This window comes from Trichechus manatus, unplaced genomic scaffold, assembly GCF_000243295.1.
Source record: "Trichechus manatus latirostris isolate Lorelei unplaced genomic scaffold, TriManLat1.0 scaffold00073, whole genome shotgun sequence".
In the NCBI taxonomy this organism is placed as follows: domain Eukaryota; kingdom Metazoa; phylum Chordata; class Mammalia; order Sirenia; family Trichechidae; genus Trichechus; species Trichechus manatus.
The window spans coordinates 9,081,352-9,105,208 of record NW_004444009.1 but is presented as its reverse complement, the minus strand read 5'-3'; the positions used below and the strand labels follow the sequence as shown (position 1 = coordinate 9,105,208).

At 34.5% G+C, this 23,857-nt stretch overlaps 1 protein-coding gene across 2 annotated transcripts in view; it reads left to right on the top strand.

Moving 5' to 3' along the window:
• Positions 1 to 280: 280 nt before the first annotated feature.
• The window catches only part of SYCP1 (synaptonemal complex protein 1), a 145,736-nt gene continuing 122,159 nt past the window's right edge, over positions 281 to 23,857 (top strand). For both annotated transcript variants that reach the window (XM_012556665.1, XM_004380364.1), the window contains exons 1-11: positions 281 to 409; positions 1,424 to 1,508; positions 1,683 to 1,726; positions 1,856 to 1,912; positions 3,238 to 3,402; positions 4,097 to 4,164; positions 5,078 to 5,151; positions 8,568 to 8,626; positions 9,211 to 9,280; positions 9,912 to 9,985; positions 20,156 to 20,264. In XM_012556665.1, the coding sequence (XP_012412119.1) occupies positions 302 to 409; positions 1,424 to 1,508; positions 1,683 to 1,726; positions 1,856 to 1,912; positions 3,238 to 3,402; positions 4,097 to 4,164; positions 5,078 to 5,151; positions 8,568 to 8,626; positions 9,211 to 9,280; positions 9,912 to 9,985; positions 20,156 to 20,264 (913 nt within the window). In that variant the 5' untranslated portion in view covers positions 281 to 301. The remainder of the gene's footprint in view (positions 410 to 1,423; positions 1,509 to 1,682; positions 1,727 to 1,855; positions 1,913 to 3,237; positions 3,403 to 4,096; positions 4,165 to 5,077; positions 5,152 to 8,567; positions 8,627 to 9,210; positions 9,281 to 9,911; positions 9,986 to 20,155; positions 20,265 to 23,857) is intronic.

The following is a 23,857-nucleotide window of genomic DNA, read 5'->3' as shown; positions in this document are numbered from 1 at the left end:
CAAACTGTTGTGTATACCTTAGTAAAATTTTTTATTTAAAATTTTTGATTTCTCTGTTCTTGCATATTTCCATATTTCTTCACTTCTGTATTTGGTACTTTGTGGATGATCAGGTTAGTTTGTGTTTTTGCTTTTTACCAGCAAGTATAGGAGCAAGGATTACATTAATTCCTTTTATAGCCATTTATTACACAAATGTCATGTTTCTATGAAGAATAAATAGTGTATTGATGAAGCAACTTAAAACACTTTTTTTTCTTTCCATTTTGGGCAATAGATATTTACAACTGGAAGAGAGAAAATGGAAAAGCAAAAACCCTTTAAATTGTTTGTACCGCCAAGATTAAGTAGTAGTCAGGTGTCTGCGGTGAAACCTCAGACCTTGGGAGGAGATTCTAATTTCTTCAAGGTAAATTTGTATATGGATCTTGATTTGACTATTCTTAACTTTAAGTAAATGAAGCAAAGTGTATTTTCTTGGTGATAATATTTTCTAATTATTTCTTTTCAGCAAATATGATCTGGTTTACCCAAGAATTTTGAATAATGTTGCTTTGAATGAGTAATGAGCATACTTACTGTGTGAAGGCATTGTTCATTTAAATAAACACTGCTGTTGTAGAACTCTGCATACATAATGGGACCTGCTTATTTTAATTCTCCTCTTTCCTTGAATGATTTGAGTCAATTTATTAGACGTATATGATGCAATAGTAAAATATGAATTAGAAAATTAGAAACAAGAAAAAAGAAACTACAAATATGCCTCCTGAACTGCAAATATGGCTAAAAATTCATGTTGTGACTGAGCTTCAAATTGGCTCTGAGCTTTTTGGTTGGCAGGACAAAAAGGGAAACAAATTCATTTACAAAATAGAATACTCTTAGGAAAGGAAGAACTATGTCAAGTTTCTCAGGGGAAACAGATCTTTTTTCTACTGCTGAATTACTTCCAGAAATTCTCACATGGTACTTTATATTGTAAATGGAATGATGCAATGAATATTTTAATTTTATATGCTGTAGAAAATTTCTTATGGCTGCTATAGCCAATGGTATAACATTAAAATGCTGTTCGGTGAAGACAGTTCTCAGTTCTGTCAAGGGAAAGATCATAATGAAATTGAAGAAACTTCTAATATTATTCTAAACTACTAGTTAAAACTACTAATATTATTCTCAAATACCTAGAAAGAATTGTATAGCTTATAGTTTGGCTTCGTCTTAGAAGTGAAAACACCTGATTAAAAATTTTGCCTTGCTTACATGGCAAAAACGTTTGATATTTTAAACATTATAAGTATGTTAAAGGATTTGCAATAGTCACTTATTTAAGCAGATGTATATTACATACACATATATTGCACTGCTAGGATCAGAATGGTATGAGATAATAAGTTTAAGAACTTCTTTGTGTTTCTAGAATTTCAACAAATGTATTGAAGATGATTTTGGTTTGCCGTTTGCAATGACTAATCTCTCCAAAAATGGGGAAAACATTGATTCAGGTAGGAGACTAGAAAAGCAATATAGCAGCTTACATAGAAACATTTTATTATATATGCTGCTAGTTATTGAAAATATAACGTGTTATATTGATATCCTTGACTCTTAAAGGTAGATATAATAATAAAAAAATAAGAATTTGGCATATTTAATACAGATTGTCTTTTATCTTGCAGATCCTGCTTTACAAAAAGTTAACTTTTTACCCATGCTTGAACAGGTCAGTTAAGTATAATGTATATAAGTAGAATCTTTAGTTGTTGATTACTCTTTTTCTATATTTATTGCTGCTATTTGGAAGCTTTCATCAGAAATACTTTCTGACAGGAGACATTTATTCATTTTTTAGGTTGATAATTCTGACAGTTGTCACTACCAGGAAGGACTAAAAGATTCTGAATTTGAGGTCAGAAGGTTTCCCATCCATATTTTAATTGGAGTATAATATATTATTATTTGTGTATATCTTTCTTTTGAAGCTTCAAAAGGATTAATATTTGGTTATTAATGTTTAAAAATAAATCTTTTAAAATCTTTTTTAAAATTTATCTTTTTAAGTTGCTGAAACTCTAGGCTTCTGTATTTTCCGGGGTTATAAAAGCATCTAGTTCTTTTGGGGCAGTTTAATTTTAAAACATTGAAATCAAGAATAGAAGAGGGAAGATGGATATATGATGAGAAGAGACTCTTTCACAACCAAGCTAGTATTTTACAAAAAATTTCTTTAATTAATAGGTGAAATTCATTCTTTGGCTGTTTTACTGACTAATGGATTTGTAGAAGTAAAGTAATTTTGACTTTAATTATAAAAAATTATTTTTGCTTATGGGATCCGCGAAACCAAACCCATTGCCATTGAATCGGTTCCGACTCATAGTGACCCTAAAGGAAAGAGTAGAACTGCCCCATAGAGTTTCCAAGGCTGTAAATCTTTATGGAAGCAGACTGCCACATCTTTCTCCCACAGAGCAGCTGGTGGGTTCCAACTGCCAACCTTTCTGTTGGTTAGTGGCCGAGTGCTTAACCACTGTACCACCAGGGGTCCTTTATGGGAAATGGGTATCTTTAAAACAAAGAGAAATTCCATAGCCTGATAAAATGCTATATGCTTGTTGCTGTAGTATAGAGTTTTTAAATAAGGAATCTATTTTATGAATAAACAAAGAGCTATCAGCAAACAGAAATCAGTGTGATTTGTTTTTGTTTTTTATATAAACTGGTGTTTATCTTATAATGTAGATTTACAAAAATGCAAGAAATCTAAATAAAACCTCAGGCTTATTGAAAGGTAGATCTTGTGTTCACTATTATTTTTCTTGTCATTATTTTTTAAAGTTCATGTCCCTTAGTTAATTATTGAACTGTATAGTCAAAATATTTCAAGACTATTGTTAAGATTTATAGATTTTCTGGTAGAATGGCATATTTTAGCTTTTCACTAGTCATATTCTCGCTGACTACAATATTTTCAAGTTTTGACTTAAGCCCATTTTGGAGCCATTTTATTTTATTTTATTCAGCAAGGTAACTTTAGCGAAGTAGCTAATACTGCCTTAGTAACTTAGAAGAGTTAATGTAGCTTTCGATATGCTACTAGACAGAAACTAGGGACAGATTTGGTCTTAACTATTAATATACTATTAATCATGGATATTTTCAATAGGTAGCTGTAATTTTGTTCTATTAAAGTTTTGAACAATTGACTTAATTTAGGAAAACCTATTTTAATAGAATTCAGAGCCGATAAGCAGACTATATTCAAAACTATATAAGGAGGCTGAGAAGATCAAGAAGTGGAAAGTGAATGTAGAATCTGAACTGAAGCAGAAAGAAAATAAGTTGCAAGAAAATAGAAAGATAATTGAAGCACAGCGTAAAGCCATTCAGGAATTACAGGTATAATGAAATTTTGAATTGTAAATATCATGTAGTAACTTATTTGAAAAGAGTATTATTTCAGGGTAAGTTGGGTTAATCTTGTTTCTGTGATGTAGATTTTAAGGACAGTGCTTTCTTGCAATTTTACTGATGCTTAGTTGCACTGCAACTTTAGGAATGAGTACAGAGGACAAGTTGCACAAAACTTAATGCAAATGATTAGGGAAGTTATAAATTACATAAAGATTGTTTTAATGATTCTAATTTGTTATAAAGAGTTTCTGTTTATTCATTCCTATTATGAGTTTGATATAAATATCTTAGGATATTGGAATATGGCATTTGTAGATATAACTTTAAATTTGAAACTGTTTAGCTTTGATTTTATGGCATAAAGTGAAAGAAAAATGTTGAGAAAAATGCAACATTGGGTTAGGATAAAGATAAAACATCGCTTCAGAATGTTTAGAGAAGATTTGCATTAAAATACTGCTGAATGCTTTTGGGAGATGATTCAGCAGACTTGATTTTATATAGATAAAGGTGAGATCCATATTCTTATGGGAAATCCACAAAGATTCCTTTAGTGATGAAAAGAAAAGAATTATAGACCATTGTAACCTGTTAGCAAAGAAATGCTGCTTAATGATTATCCTTATGTATATTTAGCGAAGGCAAATGTGATGAACTGTTTTTCTGTTCTGTAAATTAGTTTGAAAATGAAAAAGTAAGTTTGAAATTAGAAGAAGGAATTCAAGAAAATAAAGATTTAATAAAAGAGTAAGTAATAACTTAATAAATTTATTATTTTACAATAAATTTATTGAACACTTTCTATGTGTTGTATAATATTAACTTAGAATTCTACCTGGATGCTGTGGAAAAAGAATACCCATTCTACATTCTTGCATTTGGTGAATTGTGGTCACTATGGCCACCCCTTCCCTTCCCTCTTCTACCCCCAGTTTCTGATTCAGTGGAGTGGGGCTCAACAATTTGCATTTCTAGTAAGAGATGTTGATGTTGCTGGTCCATGGATCATACTTTAGGTACTATGGCTCTGTTCTAGGAAATAGTCATAGGCTTTGGAAACAAAAGAAAACTACCTTTGATTGCAGTGATTTGTTAACTTTTTCATTTACTAGATTATTGAAAATATGTTAAAGGATATGGCGTATGTCATACTCTAACTTTTGCTTTTCACTAAACTAACATATAGGTTTAAACATTTAGGTTGAAAATTTAATCTAACTGCTATATATGTTGGGAGCTTCAGCAAGAAAGCCGAAGGTCTTATTATTCTTACCTTATTTTATCTTTTGAAGGTTAGAACCTTTCTAGGATAATTAGTAAATGAAAAGTCCAATCCTGTCTTCTCATTGTTTTTTCCTTAGGCAAGTCTGCAGCTGTTCACTAAAAGGTTATTGTTAGCTACTTGAGTAGAAACTTAAGGAGCTGTCATTTTTACTTTTAAAGGGAGGCATTACTAAATCATCTTTGCTGATAGTATAGTTAATCCACTTTTTGTTTATACTTTCATTTCTGAGCAATATGTGATATATACCAAATATCATAATATTTTAAGAATTCCTTAAAAAGTTTAAAAATTGTTAACAATATGTTTTATAACTTTTATATGTCATTTTGACTTTGAGATCAGATTACACTTAGGGAAACTTTTCGTTTGTTTCAGGAATAATGCTACAAGGCATTTATGTAATTTACTCAAAGAAACCTGTGCCCGATCGGCAGAAAAGACAAAGAAATGTAAATATATTTCTTGTTTCATGTGATTTTATCAATTTATTTTTATTTATTATTTTAATGGTGGGGTAGAGGTGGGGAAGAAATTGTGTTTTTGCTTTTTGGAACCAATTTTGATTTGAATAAGTTATATGTGCCTCAGACCATTTCTTTATATAAGTAGTAACTAGATTCCCAGTTCTTTGAGCTTTTTGAAAGATGATATCTCATCTTTCAAAAGGTATATACTTGGCATTTATAGTTAATCCCTGTTTCATTTAACCTTCCTTTCTGTCTGGAACAACCAGGAAATTGAGTCAAGAATAAGATATAGTCATGTTCATAATAGAAAATACTAGGGGAGGGTTATGCTGAAGGCATAGTATTTAAGAATAGTGGTGCAGTGTTTATTTCCAATCTAAATAGAATTTCTTCATAAAGACCATATGTTCTTTTAAAACATTCTAATAAGGTTGTGATGTGTATATGAAAGCAAGTTTTTTTATTTTATATATTTTTATTTTTGTGAAGTAGGTATTTTTCTTATTTTGATAAGGAAACTTAATCTGATTATCAAAAGTAATAATCTATCTTTGCCATTGATTTGGTACTAACTACTTTGTTTCTGACAAGAATCCATTAGGAAATTATGTCTAGCTGCTTTTTCAGGTCATTCTTTATTTTTCTTAGCTAAAAAAATTTAATTTATGTATCACAGAGTTTACTGCTTAAGAGCTTGGACTTAGAAGAGGTAGATAGCTGTGCTTAGATTCAAACTCTGTCAGTTTCTACCTGTTTGACCTTGAATAACTTGAATAAGTTATATAATTCCTCTGATCCTCTGTTTGTTAGTTAATAAAATGCCTCTTAGTGTTGTTTTTAGAATTAAATTAGTTAATAAATATACAATGCTTAGAACAGTGCAGAGTGCTCAATAAATGTTAGCTATTATTATTATTTCCAGCATGCATTATTGCCAGGTTCTTTATTCTCAGTCCCTGCTTATAAGTCCTTTGCTTTGCTTTTGGAACTATACGGTATATGCCTTCCAGAATATGTTGTATCACTACCAGCTTCTCCACTACATCCTGTTTATTCAGCTTTTGAGATTAGCTTTTCTGTTTAGATATAGAAATTGGTGAAAGTACAGGGATGAGAGTAGAGGATAGAATATTGGTTGTCTCACAAAAAGTACTGTGGGCTAGAGAGATAAGGCTACTAGTTCTGTCTTCACTTTAGGTTATAGCTCTCTAAGCCAGAAATCACATGGTGGGGTTGGTTTGAAGAATCCTTTACACATTTGTTTTAGATGATTTCCTAAATTAGCTAAAGTTGAGGTATGTCTTGATGTGACATGTAGATAGTTTTTCCAGATATCTTTGTTAGTATTAATTCTAGCCATATTCTTGTCTTAAATTGTAAGCCGGTCTTTCTTTTTGTTATTGTGATCTTTCATATTTTATCTCCTTTTATTCATCCGCTCATTCAACTTAAAAAAAAATTTTTTTTATTTTTAGTACCTACAGTGTATCACTGGTCTAGATGCTGGGGAAAAACAGCAGTAAACAAAGCCTCTACTCTTATGGAATATGTATATTCTAGTTGGGGGAGACAGACCATAAACAAATAAATAAAATATACGTTAGGTGACGATAATGTTACCGCAATAATGCGGATTGGAGCCGCCTGCTGCAATAGCCAATTCTGAGACAGGGGTGAGGTGAGCAGCAAGATGTTTATTATATATCAGTATATAGGAGACAGAGGGGAATAGATTCCTCCAAAAAACCCGTCTCCCCGACTAGAGATCGGCTGAAGGCTTTTATAGGGACAGGATTATGGATCTTAGAAGTTTGTGTTAGTTTCCCCTTGATGTGGTGATACTTAGATGAGTTAACCTTCTACTGGTATTCTTAGAGGTTATTTAGTGACATCCTTGGGGATTATCTGGCGACATCCTGCTTTTTCTTGTCACAAGATGGGCGCTTTGTTTGGTTTTTCATTCTTAGATCATTATCACTTGTTTTCCAGGGAGGAACATCGGTTAATCTTTAAACTTTTGTAGAGACTAGAACCGGAGGGAAAAACAAAATCATGAGACAATGTGGCGGTTAGCAATGGGGAGTAAATAATAGTGAGCCGGGCCTATGCACTGTCTTCCAATAACTACGTAAGGAGAGACTATTTTGTGATAGGATGGTTGGGGACTTTTTTCTGATTGAGTGACATTTGAGTAGAGACCTGAATAAAGCAAGGGAGTGAGCCACGTAGCTGTTCTGGGAAAAATATTTCAGGCAGAAGAAACAGTAAGTGCAAAGTCCCTGAGATGAGAGCCTGTTGATAGTCTTTTTCAAGACACAACAGTGAGGCCACTGTGGTTGTATCTTCTGTATTTTTCACACTCTCACTGTATTTTTCTTTTTGTCTCACTGAGCTCCCTTCAGGGTAATTTCTTGTATCCTCTCTTCCAATTCACTAATTATTTATCTGTCTCTCATCTGCTTTTAAATTCATCAATTGAGTTCTTAATTCCTGTTACTGTATTTTATTTTTCTTTAATTATTAACTCTGTCCTGTAGGGTTGCTATGAGTTGGAACTGACTCGATGGCACCTAACAACAACAACCACCACAAATTATTAGCTGGTTCTTTTTAAAATATGTAGTGCTACATTTAGAATATCAAGTTCCTTGCTGAAATTTTTAAGCTCAGCTTTTTATCTCCATGAACATAGTAAACATAGTTGTGTTATAGTCTGTGTCTTATTACACCAATATCTTGAATCTCTAGAGATCTTTTTCTGTCGCCTGTTCTGCAGATTCTCGTTCTTTTTGCTTGTCTCATTGTGTGCCTTATTCTCTTTGATTGCTTGCTAGATAATAACTTGATACTTAGAACAATGCTACGTTTTTCTAGTTCTTTGAATGTTGAACATTTTGGAATATATCCATGACATTTTGATTATTATGTTTTGAGATTCTGGGTCCTGTCAAAATCCTCTTCAGAGATAGAAAGAGCAATGGACAAGAGCAAGCTTTGCCTTTCATGTGTTACCTCATGAATCTTAAATGAAACATACAAAGGAAAAATACATTATAGAGTAGTTAGTAAAACTCTAGTCATTGTAAAGACTAAAATTATAAATACATCCTACAAAGTTTGAATAAATTCATGGATAGTAGTTCTTTAAAGGGAAGTTAGAGCTACTTAAACAACACCAAGCTTTTAATCTTGATTCATGAAGTACAACCATGCCTTACTGTCAGACTGCTTTTGTTGCTACTTTAAACAAATGCAGTACTAAATTGGATATGCCAGTGCCTTTCATTATTATAAAATTTTCAATATTTTAATGTTTTCCTGAGATATTTTGAGTATTATCTTGTTGGCATCATAATTGTTTTAAATTTTAATTTTGAAAATTTTTTTATTAATAATAGATGAATATGAACGGGAAGAAACTAGGCAAGTTTACATGGATCTAAATAATAACATTGAGGTAAGTGGTAGTGAAAATTTGAATATTCTAAACAGAGCATTTCTAAGCAAAGTAGAGTGATGCTTATAAAGACATGGGCAGCTCTTCTTGCTAAAAGGATTATTATTTATTTTTTGATACATGATTGTATCAATAATAAAATTCCCAAGATTCTATACTATGAGTGTGTTAATGTTGTATTATTTAGTAGTTTTTTTTATTTACATGCTAGTGACATCCTTTAACTTAATTTATCAACTCTGTGTCAGAGACCAGCACATAACCATTGTTGTGACTCACAACCATTAATTTTAAAAGCACATAAAGCATTATTAATCTATGTCTGGCTCCTGCTTACTGTTCTTATCCCATCTGCTATCGGTTTCCTGTGCCTTTGATCATCTGGGAAACCATAATAGACATTCCTAATATGTTCTTAAGCAAATTGTTTAATTATTCAAAGTTATATGGTTTTCCTTATTTGCAGTTTTACAGTTTTAAATCTAAAGATCACATTATGCAAATTTATTAATATTTTCATAATTTGAAGAAATTTATTTAAAGAGTCTAAATATGAGTTTTAAAAGTTAAATTTTATATTCCAGAAAATGATAATAGCTTTTGAGGAACTTCGTGTACAAGCTGAAAATTCCAGACTGGAAATGCATTTTAAGTGTAGGGATCCTATTTAATTTTATATTATTCTTCTACTGTTTTATATGTTTATCAGTTTATTTTAATGTTTTTATCCCTTCAGCCTGGTACCCTCAACTATTTTATATTTTATATTGTATGTAGTTTTGTAAATAAACTCCTCAAAGTCTTGTGAAATGTGGAAGAGATAGATATATTTTAAAAATACTTTTATTGACTTTAAAGCTACATTTTCTCTGAAATCAAACCTATTATGGTTTGTCTTTAATTTTTTTATAAGTGTGGTTTATTCTTATTTTTACATTTCTTGGTAGTTAAAGTATGCATGTTAAAACAACAACACCTGTATTTAAAATCTATTGTTATTTCAGATTAGAGTATTGCAAATAATTTTTATATGTGTCCTTTTATGAAAATTGTAGGCTTTTCTTAAGTTATTATAATTTTGATATTATTTAAATTCACTATTTTACTAAACATAAATTTAGCAGCAAGAAAACAGTAACAGTTTTAGCTGGTTAGATACCTTTGGGGTTTAATATAATATATATAATGAAGTGAAATTTAATATCAGTAACTTTAAATTTTGTTGGTAATAGAAAGGTTTTACCATTATATTAAGACATTAAAGTATATTTGTTTTTTTTTAAAGTAAAGGAAGATTATGAAAAAATCCGACACCTTGAAGGAGAATACAAAAAGGAAATAAATGACAAGGAAAAGCAGGTTAAAAAAAAACAAACGATTCTTTGTGTTCTTTGTATATGTGTTTGTTAATTCATAAAATATTTTAAATTTCAAAAGAAATTTCAAGTTATTTCCTGATTGCATGGTAAATATTTATGAGAGAATTATAGATATCCAAATATTTAGCCTTTTGCTTAGTAGAATTAATGTTTTCATTGATTCAAATATGCAGTGCTTTTTTTTTTTTTTAAATCAATGACTTTTCTACAATGTTTTTATGAGTGGCTAATAGAACATTGCTGCAAAAATGTATTATTTTGTGAGAAATTATGTTTGGACAAAAATCTCATAATATGTAAAGATGATGATCATTGACCGCTCAACCCACATTTTGTAGTTAATTTTCAGATACACTATCCATGACACCAGTGAGGAGAACTAAAGCATTCTTTTGCTTCTTTCTATTTTAATGTCATATAGTGCTAGACTTGAAAGTGGTGAGTCTATGTCTTTTGACATTCACAAGAGTGTTGATTTTAGATTATTATTATGTCAACCTTACCAGTTTCAAGCCTTCTGCTTCCCAAATGGAAAGCAATGCATAGAAAGGAATCTTCTTCTATTTTCCCTGTTTTTGCAGATTTTTTCGTCTTGACTTGCCTCAAGATACCTTATAATCATAGTTAACAAGAATATCTTCTTAATAATAACAAAAATTAATTGCAAGTACAGAGAGGATACTTAGAGTTTTTTTTTTTAAGTTCTGGTTAAATGATAGAATTCAAATTTATGTGTTATGCTTAGATATTTTGAAAGAGTTAACAATTTTCTGTATTCTGAAATTCTGTTAACTGAATTTTTAAATCAGATTTCAGAAAGAAAGGGGTCTTTTTAAAAGTTAAAATTGTGCTTGTTATAAAGAACACAAAAGAATAGTGAAGCACTGAAAAGCACTTAGGAGTTACGGATATATGGGTAGAGTTTACAGACCCTTGGGCTTCCTTGTAAAATCATGGCATGGCCAGCTAGTATTTGGCCAGCTAGTGTTTTTGCTGGGGAGTCCTAAATGTCATTATTTGTAAGACCTTTTTTCTGCGATTCTCCAAATTTCTGCTTGGGTAAATAAGCTTGGCTGATTGCATTTTGGAGCTGGGGCAGGCAGGTTAGGAAAGACAGGCTGAGTCTCACCATATACCGACTTAGAAAAAATTTTTTTTTGTGGTTGAGAATATATACAGCAGAGCATACAGCTGTTCAGCAATTTCTACATGTACAATTCAGTGACATTGATTTCATTCTTGAAGTTGTGCAACCATTCTTACCCTCCATTTCTGAATTGTTCCTCTCCCATTAACATAAACTCATTCCTCCCGAAGTTTCCTATCTAATCTTTGGAGCTGCTGTTGTCAGTTTGATCCCATATAGATAGTTCTTAAAGAGCACAATGCTCAAGGCAGATATTCTTAACTAATTAAGTTAAACTATTGTTTGGTTTAAGAAAGACTTCAGGGCATATGCTGACTTTTCAATTATATTTTTGCCCCACACTTCCCTGTGCCTGGAATACTTGTGTTTAGAGATTTTCTTTTTCAATTTGACTGTGCCTGTATCTCTTACAAAGATGGAGTACATTTGCTGACTACATTGTCTTTCAGGAAGTGGAGTTCAGGACAGGAGGGTAGAGTGGACCTGGGGAGGCCTTGCTACCTATTTTACAGATTTCTAAACAGTCTATTTCATACCCCTCTTTCACAGTACCTGTTACTTCTAATACTTGAAACATTCTAAGGTTCTTTGGGGATGGAAGAAGGGATTGACTGCAAATGGGCATGAAGGAACTTTTTGAGTGCTGGAAATGTCTTAGAACTACATTGTGGCATAAAACTGTATGCTTAAAATATATGCATTTTATGCTTTGTATATTATACCTCAATAAACCTGTTTGGAAAAAACCTGAACTGATAACTTCTCTCAAAGGCTTCTTCATCTCAATTTATGGCAATGCTGTGTTTACAGTTTCTTAGGCCAAAGAGCTTTGTTTCATTCTTTCTGTGTTTCATTTTGGATAGTTTTTATTTCTGTGTCTTCAAGTTCACAAGTATTTTTTTCTGCAGTGTCTAATCTGCTGGTAGTCATATCAAGTATATTTTTCATCTCAGTTATTACATTTTTCATCTCTAGAAGTTTGATTTGAGTATTATATTTTTCATGTCTTTCCTTGACATGCTTATGGTTTCCTCCACCTTCTTGAACATATGGACTATACTTATAATGCCTATTTTTAATTTCCTCATCTATTAATTCTAACGTGTATTTCTTTTTTTTTAATTGTACTTTAGATGAAGGTTTACAGAACAAATAGTTTCTCAGTAAACAGTACACATATTGCTGTATGACAATGGTTAACAACCCCACGACATGTCAGCACTGTCCCTTCTCAACCTTGGGTTCCCTATTACCAGCTTTCCTGCCCCCTCCTGCCTTCTAGTCCTTGTCCCTGGACTGTTGTGCCCCATTAGTCTCGTTTTGTTTTATGAGGCTATCTAATCTTTGGCTGAATGGTGAACCTTGGGAGTGACTTCATTACTGAACTAAAAGGGTATCTGGGGGCCATACTCTCGGGGTTTCTCCAGTCTCTGTCAGGCCAGTAAATCTGGTCTTTTTTTGTGAGTTAGAATTTTGTTTTACATTTTTCTCCAGCTCTGTCCGGGACCCTCTGTTGTGATCCCGGTCATAGCAGTCAGTGGTGGTAGCTGGGCACCATCTAACACATGTATTTCTGATTCTGTTTCTGTTGATTGTGTTTTTTTCCTCCTCATGGATTTTCCTGCTTACTTGCATGCCTGGTAAATTTTGACTAAATGCTGGTATTGTAATATTTGCCTTGTTGGGTGTTGGATTTTTAAAATATTCCTATGAACATTCTTGCATCTTGTTCTGGACCCAGTTAAATTACTTGGAAACAGTTGATCCACTCAGGGCTTGATTTTAAGCATTTTTAGGTGGACTCAGAGCAGCATTTTGTCTAGGATTAAATTGCCTTCACCGATGAATTAGAGTACTTCAGTTGAGTTAAGAGTTGAGTATTCTACCTGATATTATGAAGTTTCACCACTCTGGCTGTTTTCCAGCCCTATGTGAATTCCAAGAATTGTTCTGCCTGCTTCTTTCTGGTGATTCTTTTTCTGGTCTCAGGCTGTTTCCTCACTTGCATGAGCTGATCAGTACTTAGCTGAAGATTTGAGGGGAGATATTCAGAAGTCTCTCTGTGTGCAGCTTTCGCTTTTCTGGTACTCTGCCCTGTGAATTCTAGCTGCCTTGACCTCCCCAAATTCTCAACAATATCTTCTTAAGTCAGAGACACTGCCGAGGCTTTGTTTAGGTTTTCTCTCACTGTGCCATATTCTGGAAACTCCAAGTCATAAGCTGGGGCAATTGTACTACTCAGTCTTGCTGTTGTTCAGTATCTGAAAATGGTTGTTACATATATTTTGCCCATGTTTTTAGTAGATAAAGGCAGAAAGGTATATCTGGTCCCTAACATGGCTGGAAGCTAAAAGTTCTTTGATTCATTCATGACATCTATTTTTGAATTCATCAGTAAATTCTTTAAGTTCCACTTTCAAAATATGTCTAGAATCTTTTTACCACCTCTTCTGTCGTCAGTATGAACCACCATCATCTTTTGTCTGGAATATTCTGGTAGTCTCCTTACTGGCATCTCTACCTGCAACTTTGTATCCCTTCAGTCTTTATTTTCACAGCATCCATAGTGATCCTGTTAAAACTTTAAGTCAGATAATGTCACTCCTCTTTCTAAACCATCCGGTGGCCTTACTAAGAGTTAAGGCCAAAGTACTTATAATGTTCCACATAATCCCATAGTATACACCCTATCACTGACTACATTCGAGGCACAGTAGTCTCGTTACTAGTCCTCAATTATGCTAAGCATGCTCCTTACACAGGACTTTTGCACTTACTGTTCCTACAGCATGGAATGCTCTTTTCTCCCATAACTTCATGGCTTTTATCTTTTACTTTAGGTCTTTGCTTTTCTGTCACCTTTTCAGTGAGATCTTCCCTGCTTCCCTTAAATTAAATTTTAACACCCCTTAGTATTGCTCATCCCTTTTTTTTCATTTTTCTCCTTCTTGTGTGTAACTATATAACATAATAAATATTTTACTTATTCATCTTGTTTATTGTCTCCTTTCACTAGAATGTAAGTTCCATTAGGGGAGGGTTTTTTTTTTTGTCTCTTTGGCTCACTGCTGCTTTTGTAGTGCCTAGAACATTGCCTAATACATAGTAGTGCTTAAAAGACTATTTCCTGAAAGAATGGATCATAGTTTTACCCTTGTCCTTCACAAATCTGTTTACACATGCTGAATCTTGGTTAAAGAGAAGTACTTTCCCAAACAGAGAATTGTTTTTCAGTAAGAGGTGTTTAGATTGGTGTATATTTTTACAGGAACTTCTAAGTAAGTTTTCAACAGACTAAATAATTTTCCTACAGGATGCCTTTGGTTTGTCATCTTTTAGGAAGAAATAATTATTAGTTACTAAATGTTAGTTATTGAGCACTAGTGGCTATTGCCAGTTGCTTGTCACTCAAACTCTGAATATTCAAGCTTGTAAACTGAGAATATGAAAGTCAAAATAGTTAGAATTAAGAATCATTGAATAAACTATATTTCTTCTAATATCTGTAGAAACAATGCAATCCCAATCCAAATTCCAACAACATTCTTTAATGAGATGGAAAAACTAATGACCAACTTTATATGGAAGGGGAAGATTCCCCCTGATAAGTAAAACATTACTGAAAAAGAAGAACAAAGTAGGAACGAACAACTGTCAGATAGCCACTGCTCGATCTCAGAACATACTATATAGTTACAGTAGTCAAAACAGCCTAGTACTGGTAAACCAGAGACACAGACAGATGGGAGAGAATTGAGAACCCAGATGTAAATCCATCCACCTATGGACACCTGATCTTTAACAAAGGGCCAGGTTCATTAAATGGGGCAGAGATAGTCTTTTCAAGAAATGGTGGTGGCAAAACTAGATATCCATTTGCAGATATAACAGGATCCATACCCCACCCCATATACAAAAACTAACTCAAAATGGATCAAAGACCTAAATGTAAAACCTAAAACTAAAAAGTTCATGAAAGAAAACATAGGGACAATGCTAGGGGACCTAATATGTCATAAATAGAATATCAAGCATAACTAAAAGTGTACAGACTCCAGAAGATAAGCTAGATAACTGGGACCTCCTAAAAATTAAATACTTAACGTTCATTGAAAGACTTTTGCAAGAGAGTAAAAAGAGAACCTATGGACTGGGAAAAAACGTTTGGCAATGACATACCTGATAAAGGTTTAATCTCTAACATATACAGGAAACTTCAACAACTCAACAATAAAAAGACAAGCACCCAGTCACAAAATGGGCAAAGGACATGAACAGACACTTCACCAAAGAGGACATTCAGGCGGCCAACAAATACATGAAAAGATGCTTGTGACCATTAGCTATTAGATGCAGATTGAAACCATGATGAGATACCATCTCACCCCTGCAAGAATGGCACTGATCAAAATTCAGAAAACAGTAAATGCTGATGAGGTTGTGGGGAGATTGGAACTCTCATACACAGCTGGTGGGAATGTAAAATGGTACAACCTATGGAAAATGATATGGTGCTTCCTTAAAAGCCAGAAATAGAAATACCATATGATCCAGCAATCCCACTGCTAGGACTACATCCTTGAGAAATAAGAACTGTCACAGGAATAGACGTATGCACACCCATGTTCATTGCAGCATTATTCGCAATAGCAAAAAGATGACAATAAGCTAAGTCCCATCAACAGATGAATGGATAAACAAATTATGATACATACACAACGGAATACTACTCAGAGAACAATGATGAATCCGTGAAACACACTTGGCATTATGCTAAGTGAAATAAGTCAATCACAAAAGGACAAATATTGTTTGAGACCACTATTACAAAAACTCAAGAAAAAGTTTACACACAGAAAGAAGCAATCTTTGATGGTTATGAGGGAAGGGAGGAGTGGGGAGGGGAAGTCACTAACTAGGTGGTAGACAAGTATTAACTCTGGTGAAGGGAAAGACAATTCACAACATAGGGCAAGTCAGCACAACTTGACCAAGGCAAAGGAAGACGCTTAGAGGAACACAAGGGGTGGGGGGGGGGGAACAGCACAGTAAATACTATAGCATACGTAAACCTACAACAACAGTAAAAGCAAATAAAAGCAGATACATAGGCAGATACTTAATGCTGAATAGAGTTAGGAGGGCATATAGAAGTATACCCACATACATATATAGGTTAGGATGTGGATATTTTTACATGCATATTTGTATGTACAGCATGTATATTCATATATATAATCAAAAAGGGGACACCGTCATAGAAGCTTCCTAGCCACATCCAAACACCTTGAGGGACTGAGTTACTGGGGCTGAGGGCTGGGGACCATGGTCTCCAGGGATATCTGGGTCAACTGACATAGTTCATAAAAAAATGTTCTACATCCTACTTTGGTGAGTAGCACCTGGGATCTTAAAAGATTGCAAGTGGCCATCTAAGGTACATCTATTGGTTCCATCCTGTCCAGAGCAAAGGAGAATCAAGAAAACCAAAGACACAGGGAAAATATTAGTCCAAAGGAATAATGGACCACATAATTCACAACCTCCACTAGCCTGAGCCCAGAACTATATGGTGCTCGGCTAACACCACCAGTGGCTCCAACAGGGATCACAATAGAAGATCCCGGATAGAGTGGGAGAAAAATGTAGAACAAAATTCAAATTCACAAAAAAGACCAGATTTACTGGTCTGACAGAGACTGGAAGAACCCAGGATACTATGGTCCCAGGACATCCTTCTAACTCAGAACAGGAGACACTCCTGCAGTCCACCTTTCAGCCAATCATTACACAGGCCTATGTTGTTGATAGGTGCTGTTGAGTCGGTTCTGACTCTTTAGTGACCCTATATACAACAGAACAAAACACTGCCTGGTCCAGCGCCGTCCTCAGAATGGTTGTTACGTTTAAGCCCATTGTTGAAGCCACTGTGTCCATCTATCTTGTCAAGGGTCTTCCACTTTTTTGCTGACCCTCTACTTTACCAAGAATAATGTCCTTCTCCAGGGAGTGATCCCTCCTGATAACATGTCCAAAGTACATGAGATGAAGCCTTGCTGTTCTCTCTTCCAAGGAGTACTCTGGCTGTATTTCTTCCAAGACAGACTTGTTCGTTCTGGCAGTCCATGGTATATTCAATATTCTTTGCCAACACCATAATTCAAAGGTATCAGTTCTTCTTCAGTCTTCCTAATTCATTGTCCAGGTTTCGCATGCATATGAGGTGATTGAAAATATCATGGCTTGGGTCAGGTATACCTTAGTCCTCAAAGTGACATCTTCATTTTTTAACACTTTAAAGAGGTCTTTTCCTGCAGATTTACCAAATGCAATACGTTGTTTGATTTTCCTGGCTGCTACTTCCATGGGTGTTGATTGTGGATCCAAGTAAAATGAAATCCTTGACAACTTCAGTATTTTCTCTGTTTATCATGGTGTTGCTTATAGGTCCAGTTGTGAGGATTTTTGTTTTCTTTATGTTGAGGTGTAATCCATACTGAAGGCTGTAGTCTTTGATCTTCATCGGTAAGTGCTTCAAGTCCTCTTCACTTTCAGCAAGCAAGGTTGTGTCATCTGCATATTGCAGATGTTAATGAGTCTTCTGCCAATCCTGATGCCACATTCTTCTTCATATAGTCTGGCTTCTTGGATTATTTGCTCAGCATACAGATTGAATAAGTATGGAGAAAGGATACAACCCTGATGCACACCTTTCTTGATTTTAAACCATGCGGTATCCCCTTGCTCTGTTCCAACAACTGCCTCTTGGTCTATGTACAGGTTCTGCATGAGCACAACTAAGTGTTCTGGAATTCATATTCTTTGCATGTTATCCATAATTCTTATGATCCACATAGTGGAATGCTTTTGCATAGTCAATAAAACACAGGTAAACATCTTTCTGGTATTCTCTGCTTTTAGCCAAGGTCCATTTGACATCAACAATGATATCCCTCATTCCATGCCCTCTTCTGAATCTGGCTTGAATTTCTGGCAGTTCCATGTCAATGTACACATGTAACAACTTTTGAATGATCTTCAGCAAAATTTTACTTGCTTGTGGTATTAATGATATTGTTCAATAATTTCCACATTCTATTGGATCATCTTTCTTTGGAATGGGCACAAATATGGATCTCTTCCACTTGGTTGGCTAAGTAGCTGTCTTCCAAATTTCTTGGCATAGACAATTGAGCCCTTCCAGCACTGCATCTTTTTGTTGAAATATCTCAATTGGTATTCTGTCAGTTCCTGGAGCCTTGTTTTTTGCCAGTGCCTTCAGTGCTCCTTGGACTTCTTTCTTCAATACCATTGGTTCTTGATAATATGCTGCTTTTTGAAATGGTTGAATGTCAACCAATTCTTTCTGGTACAGCGACTGTGTATTCCTTCCATCTGCTTTTGATGCCTCCTGCATCATTCAATAGTTTGCCCATAGAATGCTTCAAAATTGTAATTCAAGGCTTGAATTTTTTCTTCAGTTCTTTCAGCTTGAGAAATGCCAAGCGTGTTCTTCCCTTTTGGTTTTCTAACTCCAGGTTTTTGCACATTTCATTATAATTTTTACTTTGCCTTTTCAAGCTGCCCTATGAAATCTTCTGTTCGGCTCTTTTACTTCATCATTTATTCCATTCACTTAAACTACTCTATGTTCAAAAGCATGTTTCAGAGATCTTTTCTTTCTTTTCTGTCTTTATAATGATCTTTTGTTTTCTTCATGGAGCCCTGGTGGTGCAATGGTTTAACCATTTGACTGCTAACCTAAAGGTTGGCAGTTCAAATCCATCAGCCACAGCTTGGAAACCCAGTGGGGCAGTTCTACTCTGTCCTATAAGATCACTATGAGTTGGAATCGACTTGATGGCAATGGGTTTGTTTTGTTTTGTTTTGCTTTGCTTTCTTCGTGTATGATGTCCTTAATATCTTCACACAACTCGTCTGGTCTTCAGTCATGAGTGTTCAATGCATCAAATCTATTCGTAAGATGGTCTCTAAATTCAAGTGGGACATACTCAAGGTTGTATTTTGGCTCTTGTGGACTTGCTTTAATTTTCTTCAGCTTCAGCTCGAACTTGCGTATGAGCAATTGATCGTTTGTTCTGCAGTTGGCCCCTGGCCTTGTTCTGACTGATGATATTGACCTATTCCATCATCTCTTTCCACAGATGGAGTTGATTTGATTCCTGTGTTTTCCAGGTGGGGTCCACATGTATAGTTGCCATTTATGTTGTTGAAAAAAGATATTTGCAATGAAGAAGTCATTGGTCTTGCAGAATTCTTTCATGCAATATCCAGCATCGGTTCTATCATCAAGACCATATTTTCCAAGTACCAATCCGTCTTCAGACCTATAAAACAAACACTAACACTTGAGGAGCATGCTTCTTGAATCAGTCAAGCATAGAGATAAAGTGGGCAATACCTACCAAAAATCAAGAATGGAGAACCTGGGGTGAAAAGGGAAAGGGGGAGAGTGGTGACACATTGCAGGCATTGCAACCAATGTCAGGAAACAATTTATGTGTGAATTTCTGAATCAGAAACTAATTCGCTCTATAAACTGTAAAGCACAATAATAAAACAAAATATGTATTTCTGCTAAAGAGACATCAAGAAGACTTTTCTACATCTTAGCACCTTACTGAATTAAATGAAAAAAACGAAGTAACCTGAACTGTATAGCTAATGACATTTTAGAAATTTACTTGTTAATTTTTTACATAATTTAAATTTTTTCTCTTAAGTGTGAGTGTTTTCCATAGGAGATTATTTATTTAACTCATATGTTTCTTTGACAAATATAAATTAATAATATTTTAACTTATTTTGTTTGTTATCTTTAAGGGATGATTACTTTAAAAAATAGAAGTGTAATTACCATTTATGTGAACTGGTGTCTGCATCAGTGTAACTAAAAATTTGAGACTTAAATATTTGTATTAGTGAAGTTGCCATATTTAATTTTTGATATCTATAATATATTATTTAAATATTTCATTTTAGGTGTCACTACTATTGATCCAAAGCAATGAGAAAGAAAATAAAATGAAGGATTTAACATTTCTGCTACAGGAATCCAGAGATAAAGTTAATCAGTTAGAGGAAAAGACAAGTAAGATTTTATATAAGAAAATATACCAATGTATCCTATAGATTCCTCATTACATTCTAAATTTTTGCTTTCATTACTAGTTTGGTATAATACTTTCTAGTGTTTTAATTCTCAGCCTGGGTTGGACCAATTGGTGGAAAGCATAATAAAGTCACTTGGGGAGCTTTTTCAATGTACATACGTTCCTCTTGTCTCTTCTTCATACCTCCACCTTTTCTAAAATTTCAACAAAGTGCTCCATGAAGACAGATCTGTGTATTTTTTGTTCACTGATGCATTCCAAGTGCCTAGAACAGTGCTGAGCACGTTAGGCAGTCAATAATTGTTTTATTAATCAATGCTATGGGAGCATATGGACGAGGTCATTACTTTTTCCTCAAGCGAGACATTTGGAAAGGCATTAAGGAAGAACTGTTTGTTGAATTGGACCATAGATGATTAAAAGTTTGCTAGACAATGAATTGGAGGAGACACAGTGTAGGCAGAAAAATGGCTTGTGCAAGGCATGGAAGTGTGAAAGTTATGGTATATTTGGTAAACTGACTAGTGTGGCTATATTTGAATTCAGGCAGATGAGACTTTTTAGGAATATTTGGAGCAGATTATGAAGAACCTTGAATGTCATGTTATATTTAGACTTTATCTTATTATTGAGTTCAAACTTGTTCAGGGCACTTAGAAGGCATAATGTAAAACAACATGTATCTTCTAGAACATCATAGGGATCTTAAAGCATTTATCTCTTTTCTTAAAAACATCCTCTCTCTTCACATAGCAAATAATTATCTGGTTCCTGCTAACCTGCGCCTGCTCATTTCACCTCACTGTCACAACTATACCATATACTACAGATGTATTGAAATTGTTTATCTTTCCTTACATTTTATGTTTTTCCTATTTCACCACCATGATTTGGGCTATTTCCTATACCCAAATGAGCCTTCTACATCCACTACAAATCTGTGGCTAAATTCTAGTGAACTCCTCTTCATAGAACTGGCTCAAGGATTATCCCTTTTGTCTTCTGTGAGTGTTTTGGGGGTAGGGGATATGTCTCATTAAGTATACTTGTGTCTGTAGTGCCCAGCATATTACTTTGCACGTAATAGTTCAATAGCTATCTGGATGAATGGATGCATATTCAATCATCATAAACTGGAAACAATTTTCTGGTAGTAAATAACTGTAATTGATGTGGTTCTATAGACTTGTAACAATTGGAATGTGTTGCTTTAAATTACTCTTCATTGCTTCCCATATGTATGTATTTTTTATCCTTTGTTTCAGTTTGTATATTTTCTGTTGACCTATCATCTAATCCTGCCATCTGCTTTTAATCCCATCTACTCAAGTCTTAATTTTAGATAATACATGTTTTGCTTTTGAAATTTCCACTTGATTATTTTTTTTAAGTGTCTTAGTTATCTAGTGCTGTTATAACAGAAATACCTCAATTGGAAGGCTTTAACAAAGAGAAAGTTATCTTCTCACAGTCTAGTAGGCTACAAGTCCAAATTTAGGGCGTCAGCTCTAGGGGAAGGTTATCTCTCTCTGTTGGCTCTGGAGGAAGGTCCTTGTCATCAGTCTTCCCCTGGTTGAGGAGCTTCTCAGTGCAGGGACACCACGTCCAAAGGATGCGCTCTGCTCCTGGCACTGCTTTCTTGATGGTATGAGGTCCCCCTCTCTCTGCTCACTTTCCTTTCCTTTTATCCTTGTAAGATAAAAGGTGATATAGGCCACACCGCAGGGAAGCTCCCTTTACATTGTATCACGGATGTGACCTGAGCAAGGGTGTTACATCCCACCCTAATCTTCTTCAACATAATCTAATCTTGCCTCATTAACCATAGGCAGAGATTAGGATTTACAACGCATAGGAAAATTATATCCATCCCAAAATGGTGGACAACTGCACAATACTGGGAATCATGGCCTAACCAAGTTGACACATATTTTTATTTTTATTGTTGTGCTTTAAGTGAAAGTTTACAAATCAAGTTAGTGTCTCATACAAAAATTTATACATACGTTGTTATGTGACCCTAGTTGCTCTCTCTATACTGTGAGAGTATGTTCCTTCTTTCTACCCCGGATTTCCCGTGTTCACTCAACCAGCTTCTGACCCTCTTCTCATCTTGCCACAGGACAGGAGCTAACCATTTAGTCTCAGGTATCTACTTGAGCTAAGAAGCACTCTCTTCACGAGTATCATTTTATGTCTCATAGTCCAGTCTAATCTTTGTCTGAAGAGTTGGGTCACATACAATGTATGTATAAATTTTTGTATGAGAGACTAGAACTGTAAACTTCATTTAAACTACAACAATAAAAAAAATGAAAAAAATTAATGATTTAACCTTAGAAAATAATCACTAATAAATTAAAGTAGAAAATCTTATGACAATATATGCCAAAACAGGTATTTGATAAAAGTTTAACATGCATTCATTATTGTATAAAACTTCTTGATAATATTATAGACAGTAACTCCCTTCTGGAAAACAGGAATGCAATGATGAATAACTGCATCCCCAGCAACTAGCTTTGTACTGGCATAGAATAGAGAGGGAATCAGTGAAGCCTGAATGAATGAGTAATGATTTGAAAGTGTCAACAGAGACTTCCAACTGCCTTCCCACTCCATTGTAGATGAAATGTGGAGAATGTGCAGCCTCCATTCAAAAAAATCGCAGAGGAAGCAGAGACCTCAAGTTTTGGTTAAAGACAGAAGATAAAAGAAACTTTTATTAATAGGTTGAGAAAGGAAGAAATTTTATATACTATATAAAGCAAGAGCTTCCAAAGAAAAGATTGGAAAGGAGGGAAACATGGGAAGACAAAAAGAAAGGCCAAAATTAACATGTATATACTTTGTTTTTACATGCATTGTTTACATAAATACTTGTTTTTTGTCATTGAAGTTTTTTTAAAATTATGCTTTAGGTGAAGGTTTATAGTGCAAATTAGTTTCTCGTTGAAAAATTTATACACAGATTATTTTGTGACATTGGTTGCAATCCGCACAATATGTCAGCACTCTCCCCCTTTACATCCTAGGTTCCCCGTGTCCGTTTGTCCAGTTTTCCTGTCCCTTCCTGCTTTCTCATCTTTGCTTTTGGGCAGGTGTTGCCCATTTGGTGTCATATACTTGATTGAATTCAGAAGCAGGTTTCTCACCTGTGTTATTGTTTGTTTTAAAGGCTTGTCTAATGTTTGCCTGAAAGATGAATTTCGGGAGTGCTTCAGTTCTGATTTAGCAGGGTATCTGGGAGCCATAGTCTCGTGGGTTCCTCCAGTCTCTGTCAGACCAGTAAGTCTGGTCTTCTATTGTGAATTTGAATTTTGTTCTACATCTTTTCTCCCGCTCTATCTGGGACCCTCTATTGTGATCCCTATCAGAGCGGTTGATGGTGGTAGCCAGGGCATCATCTAGTTCTTCTGGGCTCAGGCTGGTGGAGGCTGTGGCTTATGAGGTCCATTAGTCCTTTGAACTAATATTTTCCTTGTGTCTTTGGTTTTCTTCATTCTCCTTTGCTCCGGATGAGATGGGACCAATAGATGTACCTTAGATGGCTGCTCGCAAGCTTAAGACC